The 14,670-nt window shown below is 40.7% G+C and overlaps 2 protein-coding genes across 3 annotated transcripts; one reads left to right on the top strand and one right to left on the bottom strand.

Annotated features, from left to right (window-relative positions):
* The first annotated feature begins 6,425 nt into the window (after window positions 1-6,425).
* On the top strand, window positions 6,426-9,035 carry LOC128746064 (mitochondrial ornithine transporter 1). Its single transcript, XM_053843117.1, has 2 exons — window positions 6,426-7,137; window positions 8,062-9,035. The coding sequence occupies exons 1-2, from the start codon at window positions 7,071-7,073 to the stop codon at window positions 8,910-8,912; spliced, it is 918 nt and encodes a 305-aa protein (XP_053699092.1). The 5' UTR covers window positions 6,426-7,070; the 3' UTR covers window positions 8,913-9,035.
* On the bottom strand, window positions 8,806-11,142 carry LOC128746053 (uncharacterized). 2 transcript variants are annotated; one of them, XM_053843110.1, is made up of 3 exons: window positions 9,197-11,142; window positions 9,004-9,143; window positions 8,806-8,915 (listed from the first exon to the last, which is right to left on the bottom strand). In XM_053843110.1, the coding sequence occupies exons 1-2, from the start codon at window positions 11,072-11,074 to the stop codon at window positions 9,045-9,047; spliced, it is 1,977 nt and encodes a 658-aa protein (XP_053699085.1). In that variant the 5' UTR covers window positions 11,075-11,142; the 3' UTR covers window positions 8,806-8,915; window positions 9,004-9,044. The 2 variants fall into 2 exon arrangements, with proteins under 2 accessions (XP_053699085.1, XP_053699081.1); XM_053843106.1 differs by lacking the exon at window positions 8,806-8,915 and having other exon boundaries at window positions 8,922-9,143.
* Between the last annotated feature and the right edge of the window lie 3,528 nt (window positions 11,143-14,670).

Raw genomic sequence — 14,670 nt, forward strand, 5'->3', positions numbered from 1 at the left:
CAATGGTTCATCGATTCGGGGTGTACGGATCACCTTCTGAAGCACAAGGAACTATTCGAAGAGCTGAAGCCGCTTGCAAAGCCTGTGCAAATAGCTGTCGCTAAGAGTGGTGAATCGATTGTTGCCACCCATTTCGGTACGGTAAAACTTTTCTGCATCTTGAAAGGTGAGTACATCCCTTGTACGATTAACGATGTACTATATGTCCCGACGTTACGTTTCAACCTCTTTTCGGTTGCGAAGGTTGAAAGTAAAGGAATGCGTTTGGTTTTCAATGAAGGTGAAGTAAAAATTTATAATGGCTCCGAACTGGTTGCCAATGGTGCGCGTCGCGGTAAACTCTATGTACTCGATATGTACACAAGTGAAGACTATACTGCCGGGGCAATGCTATCTTGTGGTCGTATAAGTAAAGATTTAGAGTTATGGCATCGCAGACTCGGACATTTGAACGCGAATCAGCTTGGACAGCTGGTGAACAAGCAAATGGTAGACGGTTTGCTACCATTGAAGCGAAGTACGGACAAAAACGAGATCGTGTGTGAGCCGTGTGTAATAGGCAAACAAACGCGTAAGCCTTTTCCCGTGCGTGGTGAAAAACGGTCGTCGCGAGTGTTAGAGGTTATACATTCGGACGTATGTGGACCGGTTACACCTACAGGACTGAACGGTGAACGCTATTTCGTTTCGTTCATTGATGATTGGAGCCATTTCGCGATGGTTTTTCCAATGACATCAAAACGTGAAGTGCTTGAATGTTTCGAGTATTATGAAGCGATAGTCAGCGCGAAATTTGGACAACAAATATCTTGTTTGAAATGCGATAACGGTGGTGAATATAAGAACAAAGCATTCGTCGCGTTTTGCAGAAGCAAGGGGATCCAAATCGAGTGGACGGTTCCGTATACTCCTGAACAAAACGGGACGAGCGAAAGGCTAAATCGTACTGTCGTTGAGCGGGCGCGTGCCATGTTGGAAGATGCTAAAATTGACAAACAGTTTTGGGTGCAAGCAGTGGAGACTGCTGTGTATCTGATTAACAGGTGTCCGACTAGTGCAAATGATTTCAACACAACGCCGTTCGAGATTTGGCATGGAAAGCGTCCGAATATTGCCAAGATTCGTGTTTTCGGGTGTACAGCGTACGTGCACGTACCGAAAGAGACTCGACGAAAACTAGACGCGAAGGCTTGGAAGGGTGTTTTTGTTGGTTATTCTCCAAATGGGTACCGGGTTTGGAATCCCGTTACGCGATCGATCGTTGTTGCACACGATGTTGATTTTGTTGAGCGGCTAGAAGAATTATCATCTCCCGTAAATGTGAAGAATGGGGATAATTCAGTGATTTACATACGAAAAGAGAAAGAAGAAGAAATAGTGCAGGAAGAAACAGAAGAGCAGTCCGACGGTGTTGGAGAAGAGGACGAAGAACAGTACGAAACTTCTAACGAAGAAGAGGAAACTAGAGATGCTGATTCTGACGCTCGCCCGACTCGGATTCGTAATATGCCAGGTTGGCTCAGGGATTACGAAGTGGATGCTAATTTCGCTTTGAATGCGCTTTCGTATGTGCAAAACTTACCTGATTCGTTGACATAGATGCAAAAGCGAGATGACTGGCACTTGTGGCGAAAAGCAATGCAGGAGGAGATGGACGCGTTGATGAAAAACGGTACATGGACCTTAGCTGAGCTGCCGGAAGGGAGAAATGCGATATCTTGTAAATGGATCTTCAAACTTAAACAATCGGAGGATAAGTTGCCGAGATACAAAGCACGATTAGTAGCGCGTGGTTTCAGTCAAAAAGCAGGTTTTGACTTTACAGAAACGTATTCGCCGGTGGCGCGAATGGACACACTACGTGTTGTGTTGGCTCTAGCTAATCAGGAAGGAATGGCAGTCCATCAAATGGACGTGAAGACTGCTTTCCTTAACGGCGAACTCTCCGAAGAAATTTATATGCTCCAGCCAGAAGGATTTCATAAGCAAGATGGTCTAGTCTGTCGGCTTAACAAATCATTATACGGATTAAAACAGGCGTCGAGATCTTGGAACACACGGTTCCATAACTTCGTTGAGCGGCTTGGTTTTAAACGAAGTGCGAACGATTTGTGTCTATACTGCCGAGGATCAGGGAAACAACAAGTGGTGATTGTTCTTTACGTGGATGATATCCTCATTGTGAGTTCATCCGAGAAGCTGATCGGTAATATTAAACGAAGTCTAGCCAGAGAATTTGAAATGAGTGACCAAGGGAAGGTCAAGCATTTTCTTGGAATGACAATAGAGCGTGACGTCGAGAGCAGAGTGATGCACATTAGTCAGCGTCGCTATTTGGAGAATTTGTTGACCCGTTTTGGAATGCAGGATTGTCGCCCTGTTTCCACACCGATCGAGAACAAATTGAAACTTACAAGGGGTGAAGTATCGAAAAGAATTTCGGAACCTTACCGGGAGTTGATAGGATGCATAATGTACGTTTCTCTTACGTCACGACCGGATTTGGCAGTTGCGGCGAATTACCTCAGCCAGTTTCAAGTTTGTCCCAACAAAGAACATTGGGTACACCTTTTGCAGGTGTTGCGGTACATAAAAGGTACATTGCATCTGGGCTTGTGTTATCATGGTGACGACAAAAGTCCATTGCTGGAAGTGTACAGTGATGCGGATTGGGCGAGTGATGTAAATGATCGTCGTTCCGTTTCGGGTGCCGTGTTCAAAGTACGTGGAGCTTCGGTCAGTTGGTTTTCGAGGAAGCAGCCAACCGTATCGCTATCGTCTACTGAAGCAGAACTGGTGGCGCTTTGCGCAGCTGCGTGTCATAGTCAGTGGTTAGTTCGTTTGATGAGTGATCTCGAAAGATTTCCTGAAGGTCCAGTCCAGTTTCATGAGGATAATCAATCAGCAATAAAAATAGCTTCAAGCCCAAAGGATTCGACGCGTCTTAAGCATATGGACGTAAAGTACTTTTATATCCGTGAGCTGCTGGATGAAAATCTGATCAAAATCGACTACATTCCGTCATTGCTGCAGCAGGCTGATATCTTGACAAAAGGTTTGCCTGCTCCAGGGTTTAAGAAGTTACGTGAGTGCTTAGGAATGGCAGAGACCAACGTTTAAGCGGGCGTGTTCAGTGTATAAACCTTGTTATCTGCCCATCTATCTCTAAGACTCTTTACAAGCTAAACGATATAGCACAAATGATAGTTCTCCCGTTTTCATATATCGATTCACTTCATGTTAAACTGTTATTGAATAAACACGTTTTCTCTGTATACGCGGTGATTCTTTTATTTCGCGGGTCGTTCCACCGAAACATCATTTTAGAAAGAACTGGTCCAGCTGAACGCAACGATAAACGATGATTGAAGAAAACGGTCAACTAGCAATTCAAATGCCGAGGGGAGAAAGACGCTACGTGGCTTTTCTGGCATTGATCTGGCGCATCTGCTACAGGAAGATGCCTTGGACTGGCATGTGCGTGCGGTAGCTTCCTGCGAATCCTTTACGAGGGAAATCCACAAAGAACTCCTCCCCAACCAGCATTCGCAGAAACAGACGAACCCTTCGCCCTTCGCTTTTACCCGGTGCTAACTTCAGCATCAAGGGAAGGTTCTCTGCGGGAACCATTAAAGGCGACCACTAGCTACGAAGAAGAAGAAGGTCACTCGTCTTGAGACCCCGTCTTCAAAGCCCCCTATTTTGTCAACATCGCTATTGATTGAAGTGCTCCGAACAGATACCGAAATGATAGGATTTTTAGTAAAGATAGTAAAATTTTCTTGCCTACGCAGGTGACTTTGATATTAAAGCCAGAAACTGTAAGTTAGGGTTCAACTTAACTTTAGAAAGAGCATGCAGAGTTATCTTAGACCTTAGGGGTTGCCTCATTATCGATCTCTCGAGAGTCAATTCACAATGCACTTAATTATCTAACCCTCCTTCCCAGATTCGCTGGTGTCACGGCGAATCTAGAATCATTTCGCGCACTTACGGAATCTTAGTAGCACGAATTTATCTTCGTTTTGATCACGTCGCGGTTTGTCACCAATACAATGCTTTCGTGAACACTTGTTTCAGGTATCGCGCAATAAAGCACGTATTCCGCTATCGACAGAAATTTGAAGCAAGTTGAAATGCGAAAAATAATTAGTTGCAAATTCAATAGACATGCAATATGATTCGATGGTGATTTCTATTGAATAGTATTCAATGGAAGATCTCTTCTTCAAAAAATGGGAGTCTCTCGAAAATCAACACTAAATCACTTCAATATGCAATGCTGCGTAACAGATTGATTCAAATGCAAGAACACTTGATTTGGGAGTGATGATTTTTTACCGTGTATGATACGTACACTGAGAAAAAAACCATGGTAATGCGAAACATGTATGCATGGTCATCTTAACTATATTGCAATATTGTAGCGCTTACCATGATTATTGTCAACTTAAGAAGTTTCGTGGTTAAAACTACTATGACAACAAGCAAATCGCTGACTATTTCCGTGGTTAAATTGACTTTTCTCTCATACTTCTAATGACAATATTTTTGCAGCTTGATATAACAATATTGAATTGTCAACAGGACCATAAAATTGGTAACTTACTAACTGTAAGAATATCATGGTAGTTTTAACATTTTTAGGGGTTATCGTAACAGTATAAGTTTAGTGCTTTTCAACCGACTATACGCGGTTTGGTTGCATCTCCAAATTTTTTTTCGCTGCGAAAAATTTTTCACGAAGCACACAAACCACTAATACAGTCGCACATTAGCAATCATTATGAAGTATTCCACCACGCACACATATAAAAAATTTTTGACATTAGCTGTGGACCTCGCTGAAGCTGTTTGCAGTAGGAAGTAGGATATCAAGAACATCAAATTCCAAACTCCCGGATCCTCTTCTCCACTCTTTGCTCCCCTCTCACTCCTCCATAAACGATCCGCAGCTAATGTCATTCTCGTTAGTGACGAAACCGCAAATTACTTCATAACTCTGATGATCTAAATATAGACCACCGTATAGAAGATGCCCTAACGGCTAACGGAATAAAGTTTTGCTCGGGCGAGCATAACCTCGCTTCTTTGGCGTCTATCAGTGGTTTGTTTACATCGATTTAGACCGTGGGTTAACATATATGTTTAGGGTTGCCAAGTGGCCGGTTTTTGGCCGGCCCGACCGGTTTTTCACCTGCAAAGCCGGTGGCCGGTCAATCCTGCAAAAAGGCCGGTTTTCCGACATAGGAAGCCGGATTGGTACTTTTTTTCTGATTTGTAAAATTTATTAGCAATCCTGACCAGTGGATCATTGAAGATAACCAGTTTTGCAGTGACAATACTTTGCTTCTGGCGGTAATATACATTAAATTGTCCACCAGCACCAGAAGCAACTAGTTGTCTTCTACACTGAGAAAACTTTTCGTATAGTTTCTATGTGTCCCACATATAGATTTTTGCAACGTGCCCAGTACATGATCTTTATGTGCCAAACAGTTATCATTTATGTGCAAGCGAAAAATTAACACATACTATTCATATGCGTATAATTTTTATGTGTATAATTGCACATACTATTCATACGCGTATAATTTTTATGTGTATTTCTGGGAGGATTGTGTTTATATGCGGCTCATGATAATCATATGGGATTTCATATGGAAATTTACTATTAGTTATGTGCAGAATATTTTCAGTGTAGTATCTTCAATAATCCTTGCAATGTTCGTTGTGGTTTCGATTCCGACGACTACCTAAATAATAATTAACGCACATTACACATTCCAGGCAAATCCTCTAGTAACATGCTGCCACAACCCCCCCCCCCCCCCCCCAAGGAGGTTTTTAGAAGGCAGCACCGACCGGCCGGTTTTTGAAATTTTCGGACTTGGCAACCCTATATATGTTGCAAGTGAATAATACTTAAGGCCTTTTAACGGCAAGTCAGAAAATCACAAAAACTGTTATTCCGAGTTGTTTGGAGGACGACACTGCTGAACAATACGCTATATTAAACTATATTAAGCTTATTAAACTATTATACAGCTAATTCCCGTAGAACAAGTGCTTGATAAACTATTATACAACAAAAATGTTACTAGGGTACGCGTTCGCCTAACAAATAGCAATATGTAGTAAACAAACCACGAGTGGATGTCAAATGGGTGAATTGCGTTTATTCGTGACGTCACCTTGCAAAACCTTATAAACGTTCAATTTGAAATGTGCATGACGGACTTAAAGCTAAGCTTCTTTTGTGCAAGATGATTCATCTTGAATACAATGAGCACACTAGCGACACCACCTTATCTATACGCTAATCGTCCCATTTACGGCCTATCCAAAAATCAGGTCAGATAATAGCAGATTAATTTACACAATAATTACCTAGATTGTATCACTATGGCCTCCGGCTGTCCGTCACTTGTTGCGCCGAGGCGCCACAAAAAATCCAAATATCGCACATCGCATTTGCTAAAAGTGCGCAGAAACAAGCCCCTACGAGATAACGCATTTGGTTGGATTGGTTACTATCTTCGTCACGTCACATGTATGTTTCGGTCAGTCGACCAACAAAGCTGAAAGTGTGCGGATCACTTCGGAAGAAGAGTTACAGAAGCACGAGGAAATACAATCCATTATCAGCATTAGCAATACAAACAGATACGCAAAGCCTGATACCTGCCCCCAACGAAGTTAAACTGCATCAATTGCTACCATTTGAGTTGTTTGTTTCATATTGAAGAATCCGAGTAGAGACTTTTGGGTAGTAATCAGTTCCGACCTTGTGAATAGCGTGATCCACTCCAGACAGTCCAACAAAATATGACGTGATATTTGGATTTCTTTAATTCACCAAGTAACTGATAAAGGACAGGAGAATTTTGCTGAACTGATAAGAACAAGCATCACCAACCAGTAGGTAGACGGAAATTCCACTCCAGAGCAGTTCAATGAAATTACGCTTAGCAACGGCGGTCGTAGTACACTGATATTGATATTTGTTTCCGCGGAAGTAAACTAGTAAAGTAACGAACAAACAGGCTATTGGCCAACACGGAGAAACAATGCACGGCGATAGCAAAGCAGCAGGTTTTAAAACGGGAGTGATTGATTTCACTGCCGGTTCATTGGGTAAGTTAGATTCCGCAGAATCGAAACTGTTCTTGAAGTAATTGCAGCAGCAAATTACAGTATGTGTCATCATTCACATGTAGCCCCAAAATGCTAGATTTCTTTTGTACCTTTTAAAAGTAGTCATTTCTCGAGACGCCGAGAAACATTTGACAGCAACCGGGCTGTTTTTAAAAATAGACATTCTTGTCGAATCAACAAAAGTTAGTGCTGTAGACATAAATATTTTGCCCTCTTTTAGGCAGATGCAGAATTCTTCATAAGCAACCGGTCAAAAATGTAATAGTTTTATTAGCAAAACGGTGAGACTTTATGCGAAGCTGCATAATAGCGAATGCTGTTAACAAATAAGTTCTGATATCAGATTTTTTAATCATTGCCGCGAGCTGGTTGGAGTCTATCTTTTTAATATACCTTTCAAATATATTGGAGCAAAGTTATATAAATTTATTTTAATAAAGGCAGCCTGCAAATTAGAAATTGTTAAGAAAGAGGATGATTTTTTTTACCGGTCAGAGCGTCTAAAATATCAAGAAAATATAATAGTTCATCAATATTGTTTAAGTAGAGCAGTCAATTGAATTGGATGAGGTTCTTAATAATGCCAAGGTCATTCATATGCTGTCCATAAAATACCAGATCTATCTGCACCACCCATATCAATTGACCGTAATTAATATCAATTTGCTATTCTTTCTTTTATAAGTGCCACGCGCTTGTTTGTCAAGGAAAAAAACTTAAAAGTTTTGCCGAATATCCGATCACAAACTAATAATAAATTCTTAAAGATTTTAATTCAACCGTTTTTCCTTCAGTTTATATGTTTATCATACCAACCAAATGCAATATTGCATTAAAGCATTAAAAGGAAATCGATAGACAACCTTAAATTTAAATTTATCTATGATCTCTTGTTCCGTCTAGGTGGCGTCGCGCTGGTCTACGTAAGCCAACCGATGGATACAGTTAAGGTGAAAATGCAAACCTTTCCTCATCTGTACAAAAACATGATCGAATGTACCGTACGGACCTTCCAGCGGGACGGCGTCGTACGAGGACTATACGCGGGGACAGTGCCTGCGATAGTTGCCAATGTGGCAGAAAATTCAGTCCTGTTTGCAGCTTACGGTGCCTGCCAGAAGTTGGTTGCTGTGGTTGAACGGAAGCAGTCGGTTGCCGAGCTGACCAGCTTGGACAATGCAGTTGCGGGCTTTCTGGCTGCATTTTTCTCCTCATTCACTCTGTGCCCGACAGAGTTAATAAAATGCAAACTGCAAGCCATGCGCGAAGTGCAGCAAAATAATCTAAAACCGAACGAAAAATTACCTCGAATTTCTCCCTATCAACTTACGCGACAAATTCTGAAATCCGAAGGAATACCGGGAATGTTTCGTGGTTTAGCACCAACATTTGCCCGTGAGATGCCTGGATACTTCTTTTTCTTTGGAGGATATGAGGCAACTCGAGAGATTCTAGCGAAACCGGGTCAATCGAAGGATGATATCGGTCCACTGAAAACAATGGTGGCTGGAGCAATTGGAGGAGTTGCACTGTGGACGTCAATCTTCCCGGCCGACGTTATCAAAAGTCGAATACAGGTGCAGAGCTTAACGCTAAGCATGACTCAGGTGGGAATCGAAATACTGCGGAAAGAAGGCATCCTGGCACTGTATAACGGATTACAGCCGACCATCGTACGAACCATTCCTGCTACGGCAGTTCTTTTCGTCGTCTATGAGTACACAAAACGGTTCATGACCGAGCTGTTCGTTTAGAGGCTGTCAATGAAGGCGAAAACGCTTTCATTACTGATTCTGCATTTTCGTTATTGTATATAGCTATTAAGTAGCAATATAAAATATCTACCTCTTCTGAGTAACGTTGCAGTAGTTTGTGAATGACGATGACTATGTCCGTTGATTTAGTGGCACCAATTGGTTTAGCTTCATTAGTAGGTAGGAATCTTTGGCTTGTTTTGACTCAAGTGGCCACTCATGCCAGGGTATCTAAAAAAATCGTTCTTTATAATAGTTCAAATAAAAAAAAACACTTTATTTACCACAATCGTTTCAAACCCGATTAATCCTAGCTGTTTTAGCTTCATAGCAAATCCTCCCGTAATTCGGTTTTGATCCCGAATGTAACAGTTCCACGAACCGGCAACGATTGCAATTAAGCGAAGATCCTTTTTAGCATTGTCCTCTCCTAATAGAAAGTTTCTGCTAAGAATCTTACCAGAGTACTGTTTCGGACATTTTGCTGCCACGTCCAAGAATTGCTGCTGATCGTTATCCCACAACACTACCACATCTGGCCGCTGATAGTGTGGCAATACATGAATGATGTGCGCAAACGTATATCGCTTCTGAAACGCTTCTTGAATTTCCAACAGCATTCGGTCCGATTTGGTCAGCCGGTACTCTGCACTTGGTACGTAGTCCTGTGTCAGCTTTGCTATCACTTTGAAGTGTTTTTCGGGAAAATAAGGTCCAGTGTATTCTCCTTCGGGGAGATTGATCCGCAAATAGGAATCTAAACCGATTACCTCTCTGCCTGCCCCTCCTATATTTCGACCGTAGGTTAAATGCAAGAAACGGGGTTCAAAAGCTGCAGTTATCAAGTCTACACTATACACATCTCTAAGAGACAGAAAGTTTAACAGTGAGAGATAGCTTTTGGGATATTGAGTTATTTCTGGAATACGAGTTGGCAATTCATCTAAGATTGCTTCTAGCAATCTTAAATCTTTCTTATTCGGAATCATCATATTATAATGCGCAATTATAAACGATATTCGTTCCATGTCCTTCAGTCGTAGCAATTTGATATCCCTGGTAAATCGTTCGAGAATAGCTTCAATGCATGGCTGATAACAAAGATGAAGATCACTTCCTAGTAGAGCCAAATGCAAGCAACAAAACAGCGAAAGCCTTTCCACCTGTGGAGTGAACACCTTCAAAAGCTGTTCCATCGATTGTGCATTAGGTATTCTAGATGAATAACGTAGAAGCTTCAGAATCGCAGCCAAACTAATATCTTTTATGTCCCCTGCGTGGTGCATTGTCAGCTGATAGATTCTCTCGATCAGTTCGGTACTTCTAATTGGTGTTTCTGTTTTAAAAAATCCCATACAAAGGATCGCCACATCATCTATTTCGAAAAGGTAGAAATTCTGCTTCCAATTTATTTCAATGTCTACCATATTTTCCAAAGGTGTTCGAACCACATTAATATAAAACATTGTTCGAACTAATTGGTCTTTTGTCAGTTTTCGCAGTCGATTACTAATTTTCCAAACAACTTTGTTGACAAACTTTCCGATCTTTGCTAAACGCAAAGGGTACCATTGGTCGGCCACATACAGCAGCTTATCTGTATCCCATCCACTAACTCGACTTAGACATTCTTTATCCAGAGCCTGCCATATTTCAAGAAAGTTCCTGGTATTGACCTTGGGCGTAGGACCCAGTCCGACTAACAATTGCAACAACTCTACTAAATCATCGTCACTAAATTTGGTAGTTCGATTCACTAGTGATGCGACAAATCCATCAAATCGGTCATCGGAAATGAGCAGCTCATCTCGCCGACAAAGTTCTACTATCTGACGGAACTGATGTATCAAATCACGTTCGGAGAGAGCACACCAATTGGTTTCAGGCTCGAACTCGACTGGCTCAGAAGCCGCCAATGCCACTTGAACCCTTGTATTTAGGGGTGTTCCAGCTACCGTGTGCTGGAGAATTTCCCGTGCATAATCATTTTCATTATCGGAGAATTTCTTAGCTTGCAACACACAAGCTGTGTTAAAATCCGCTACACTACAACCGAAGCGTGAAAGTTTACAAACGATGATACGTTCAGTCGGTTTAACTGTAAACACGGACAACTGGCGAAACCGTGCGGATGCGATACGTCTGAGGCCACCGGAAAACATTTTTTTACAATCGCTATTAGTACGGTATTCGGTCACACAAATTCAGTAACCGGGAAACCACGGCGCGTGAACGGAACGATGTTTATTTATTTTGTTTATTTGCAGATCAGTTAGCAGTGTCAGCACTGTGTTTCGTCGGTTTCGTCAGATGTTGCCAGTTTAACAAAGTTGGCGAATAAAAACTTCATTTCACAAGCAGCTGGCGCTGCAGTAAAAATAATGATTGGCGAGTTGACCTATTCGGCAGAAACTTATGCGCCGACAGTGGTGGTCTTTGCAACTATCCGAACGGTGGAATAGGCGAATTCGATCAAAACTAAAAGCAACCGTTCGCTACCTGGTGGTGATTACTGGAACTACAAAAAAAGTGATGAATGCCGAAATGTTTACTGGTAGTCATATGAAGCTACACTTTTAAGGCTTAATTTCCGTTGATTGATAGTACCAACAATAATGGATATGGATAGTACGGGTAAGAAAAAAAAATTCCTTTCGTTTGTTATATATAACACCTATGTTCCGGGAGATTTTTAGAACTTAGCTAGTGTTTTTATGTTTACGAACTGACAGGTTATATTTTTCCTTCTAGGTGCTGATGGTGCCAATCACGAGAAGGTTCCAATAACATTTGGCAACGTGTTGGATTACGTTGGAGACTCCGTAAGACCCATACGAGAAGGGCAAAATGTTTTTGATTCTGGGCATATCGTGTGTATTGGCTATACCCACAAAACATCGAGCCATTTGACTCTCCAGGCGTATGTTCTACAGAGTTCGCATCCGGGGGATATTCCCCATCACCTGGAGTTACACATCGGAGTGGATTATCGTCAGTGGCATTTGAAGTGCTCGTGCAAGGCCGGTACAGCTAGATGCAAACATATAGTGGCATGTTTACTTCACCTTTGTCAGTAAGTATAATCTTTTTGGAAGACAACCTAACATATGCATATAATATGATTACGTATAATCTAGGTTTGGATTTGTTGAACACATGACTTGTACGGATTCTCGACAGGCATGGGGCAAAAGTAAAACAAACATGACGTCTCTGTGGCGTGCAAAACCTGTAGAGCAGCTTTGTTGCATTCGGAAGCACCCAAAAATTGTTTCTGACGCACCTAATAAAGAAGATTTTCTTCAGCAAGCTTATGATCGAATTCTGAAAGGTAAAGTTTATTAAGCTACCACGCGATATTGTCGATACACATACTTTAATGGATTGCTTCTCTTTACAGCATCTCCGCACTCAGCAATTAAAAAGCATATCGATGGAAGAGATCTAAACTTTCCAATACCCATTTCAGGACCATTGAAATGTTCAGATTATGGTGTATACATCTCCCGACATGAATTGCGCGAAATGATTAGTGACCACAGTGGAACACGTTACCCAACTACTGCATCCGATCTTGAGTTACTTCCGAGGAATGTCATGCAATTTTATGAAAACGTAGTGGCAAAAAACATGCAGTCTGTTATTGACATTTGTTATGACACTAGAGACCAGCAAAATAATGCATGGCGTTTACATCGTTCGGTTAGAATTACCGCTAGTTCTTGCTATGACCTCCATACTTATACCAAAAACAAAAATGCAGATTGGCGCAGAAAAATTCAGCAGTATTTGAACCCCAAAGTGATTCGCTCAAAGGCCCTGGATTACGGTAAACGTACTGAAGAACTAGCACTAAATTGCTACAAAAGAAAACGTAATCCGTTAGTGCAAAGGTGTGGCTTTGTAATATGCTCCAGTAACCCTTGGATTGGTGCAAGCCCTGACGGAATCGATTCTACATCCAGGCTTCTACTTGAGATTAAATGTCCCACATTTGGAGAGGAACACAACCTTACTTGGATGTCAGACCACTGCAAGACAATTCAAACTTACCTGAAACGAGTGAATTGCTCTTGGGAGTTGAACCGGAAGCATAAGTACTTTGCTCAGATACAAATATGTATGTATGTCACAGGGTGCACAAAATGCGATTTTATTGTTTATTCCAAATATGAGGACGATTTTATAATTGTTGAAGTTGATTATGATGAAAACTATGTCTCAAATTTATTAGTTTCATTAAGGCAGATTTATTTTAAATACATGTTACAAGAAATTGTTGCGAGAGATGAAAATATTTATAATCAAATTAATCACTGCTAAGTTATGTTATGACAGAATCGTAAATAAAGAGAATTAAAGGATGTTATAAATATAAGTTGATATTAATAAAAATAACTGTTTATTCCAACTTCAAAACTTGTCATCCTTAAGAATAGGTGCAGACAAATTCACCAACGCACATATTACGGTCATGATGCTATTAATCGCACCCAATACTGAAGCTTCAACTGCAGATTGCATTATTCCAAAGATTTTTATCCGCTGAATGGTTCTTTCGACATGAATTCTAGATTTGGCAATACTTTCATTTAGCATAGCATCTCTCTCTGTATGTCTATCAGTTCGCAAAAATGGAGGAATATGAAGACGAATTCCTTTACTGAAACATTCCTGCTGGATATTGAACCCTTTGTCAACCATGATTTCGTCAGTAAAAGCATCGAGCAGCTCGATAAAATTTTGCTCATTGAAAATTTGTTTGTCAGATGCTTTTCCGCTGTATGCTTCGCTGACGTAGCTGATAAGCCCAGCAGGGGTTACACCAATGAGAAATTTTATAGTTCTTCTTCCTTTATAATTAGAATAACACGCTATACAACAGTTGATGCACTTTAGAGTTGTAACAGGGATTTCGGTGCAGTCCAGCACACACCTCACCTTTTCGAATTTTCCTCTGAAACATAGTGGAATATTCTTAGCTATTTCTTCACGATTAGGCCAGTATAAAAATTTTTGTAAGATTTCCGCTAGAACCTAAATAAAGTATAATTTATAATTAGATTAGCATTTCAGTGAATAATTGACCAAAAACTCGTTTTATAACGAGCAATTGGCGGTACTGAGGTTATTCCCTTAGAATTTGTCATAAGAAGCGTACTTTTTCGTAGTAATGGTACAAGGTTTACGTGCAAAGTATTTTTTAGTCAGCATGTATAAAATGATTGAATTAATGAAAACTACGATCGAATTCCACTATTAATGTTATTCAAGACAAATGCATATTTCGCCTACGACTTGCAGGCTTCATCAGTGTCTGTTTTAGAACTAATTTAATACCCCACACTTTACTTTAAACTTTACAGTTTATATAGGAGGTAATTGATAAGATTCAGATTACATAACCTATGTGTGGGTATACAATGACAGTGAGGGTAAACAAACCTAGACACTAGAGTGCTCAAACATGTACGAATTTTTTCAGAAGAACGTTTTGGTCAGGAAAAACAGAAATCGTACGATTCCCTTTCGATTTCTCTTGTTTTCTGTTCCGTTTTCTTTTTCCTGCCTTGTTTTCTATTTTCTTCCCTTTATGTTTTCCCATCCTTTCTATCACAATTTTTTCTTTTACTGTGACGCTCTCTCGTTTTTCCTTTTTCTGTCCGCTGCTTCCTATTCTTTTCCTGTCCCTTTTATAACCCTTTTCAGTCTGAATTTTATCTCTATTCTGTTCCATTTTTTCGTAATTTTCTTTCAT

The sequence above is a fragment of the Sabethes cyaneus genome, chromosome 1, assembly GCF_943734655.1.
Source record: "Sabethes cyaneus chromosome 1, idSabCyanKW18_F2, whole genome shotgun sequence".
Classification (NCBI taxonomy): domain Eukaryota; kingdom Metazoa; phylum Arthropoda; class Insecta; order Diptera; family Culicidae; genus Sabethes; species Sabethes cyaneus.

Bases quoted from the DNA above. Each gene is read 5' to 3' on its own strand.
- LOC128746064 (XM_053843117.1), top strand. From the start codon at position 7,071: ATGCACGGCGATAGCAAAGCAGCAGGTTTTAAAACGGGAGTGATTGAT. The intron at 7,138-8,061 runs GTAAGTTAGATT...TGTTCCGTCTAG, and splicing joins TTTCACTGCCGGTTCATTGG to GTGGCGTCGCGCTGGTCTAC.
- LOC128746053 (XM_053843110.1), bottom strand. From the start codon at position 11,074: ATGTTTTCCGGTGGCCTCAGACGTATCGCATCCGCACGGTTTCGCCAG. The intron at 9,144-9,196 runs GTAAATAAAGTG...CGATTTTTTTAG, and splicing joins TCGGGTTTGAAACGATTGTG to ATACCCTGGCATGAGTGGCC.